The 1,523-nt window shown below is 65.6% G+C and overlaps 1 protein-coding gene across 1 annotated transcript in view; it reads right to left on the bottom strand.

The window, feature by feature from the left end:
• EPHA8 (EPH receptor A8) overlaps nt 1-1,513 on the bottom strand; it is a 61,197-nt gene extending 59,684 nt beyond the window's left edge. Inside the window, exon 1 of the mRNA XM_035900575.1 lies at nt 1,429-1,513. Within this exon, the coding sequence (XP_035756468.1) occupies nt 1,429-1,513 (85 nt within the window). The remainder of the gene's footprint in view (nt 1-1,428) is intronic.
• Between the last annotated feature and the right edge of the window lie 10 nt (nt 1,514-1,523).

Here is a 1,523-nt window from a genome sequence, read left to right as displayed (position 1 = left end):
AAGCCCAGGGCCAGCCAAGTTCAGGCAAGGCTGCTTGACTTTGCAGGGCTGCAGCGGGGAGAGCCCGGGGCGGCACGGGCAGCGTCCTGCACCACGCTCTGCCCAGCACCGGGGGCACAGGGCAGCTGCGGCACCATAGCGAGCATGTGCTGGGGGTGTCGGGTGCTGAGGTCCCATCCTGCACACACACAGCCCGTCCCCAGCAGTGAGAGCCCAGTGCATCCCCCCGCAGGGGCAGGAAAGCCAGTGGGGAAAGGAGCAGGAGTGTCAGGAAGCGGGCAGCTGGCAGAAAACAGGGTGAGGACCAGCAAATAGACAGAAACGCGTAATACTGGTGAGGAGGACAGGCTGGGTGGGAGGGGAGGTGTGGGTGGGTGTTGGGAGATGGCAGGAGGCATGAGGAGCCAGCCCGGTGGGGTGCTGCAAAGTGCTTGAGGCATCGTGGTGCCAGCCCATGGGCCTCAGCGTGCCGGAAGGATGTCAGAGACGCCGGGGCAGGAGAAGGGAGGGCTGCCACTGCCAGCACCGGCTGGGGACACCAGCACCAGGGCTCGCTGCAGAGGGCTGCGCCGTGCTGGCCATGGCTCTCAGGCACAGCAGAAGGGAGGAAGGATGCTGCTGCTGGTGCCAAGGACATGCTTGGGAGCGGGAACGGCAGATCTCCGGGTGATGAAGATCAGCAGACCTGGGAAGCAGCGGCGCTGACACTGCCAGCATGGAAGGGAAGGCAGCAGGCGAGTGAGTGGGTGGCAGCAGTGGAAGCAGTGCTGCCGAAGCCGAGGGGGGCCCGCGACACCGGAGCAGGGTTGAGCTGCCGACAAGGGCCAGGGATGAGTGCAGCCGGCAGCAGGGTGGAGTGGCCGGGCAGAGGGAGCAGGCCTGACGCGGCTGGCACCGAGATGTCAGGAGAGGGTCTCTGGCTGCATCCCTGCCTTCCACTTCAGAAGTTTCCAGCCTTCTCCCCCACCACAAGTTTCCCACCTGAGTGCCCTTCCAGCTCCCCACACCCCCTGCACGCCCTCCTGCACCCACCCACTCGCTCTGTCACAACCCCACCAGTGTGCACGGCCCCGCGCTGCCGCCTGCTCCGGTGGTGGGGATCGCCATGGCTGAGCTGGTGCCTGTGTCCCTGTCCCCTCTGCTGCCACCCCTGCACGCTGCAGCAGAGCCCTTGCAGGGGAGGCCAGGCAGAGCTGGCAGGCATTGCTGCAGAAATCAAGTCCTCCAGCCCAGCTCCGAAGTTTAGCCTCTGGTGCAAAAGCTCCAGGATCAGCAAACTCAAGCAGGAGGCTGCACTCCCCTGGGAGGAGGGAGAAGCTAAGCCCAGCAGAGTGAGCAAGCCCATGCAGACGCAGCCAAACAGCCACAGCAACCCCGCAGGGCCCCCCCAAGACTGCCCCGTCACGCCAGGGCCACCCCGGTTCCTACCTTCGCTGGTGGTGGCAGAGAGGCAGGCAGCCAAAGCAATGATGATGGAGAGTGAGGATGTCAGATCCCCCTGTGCCCATGCCATGGTCCGGCGG

The sequence above is a fragment of the Egretta garzetta genome, unplaced genomic scaffold (genome assembly GCF_000687185.1).
Source record: "Egretta garzetta isolate BGI_Z169 unplaced genomic scaffold, ASM68718v1 scaffold108, whole genome shotgun sequence".
NCBI lineage: Eukaryota > Metazoa > Chordata > Aves > Pelecaniformes > Ardeidae > Egretta > Egretta garzetta.
The sequence above is the reverse complement of the archived record's forward strand: the minus strand, read 5'-3'. Positions and strand labels throughout refer to the sequence as shown.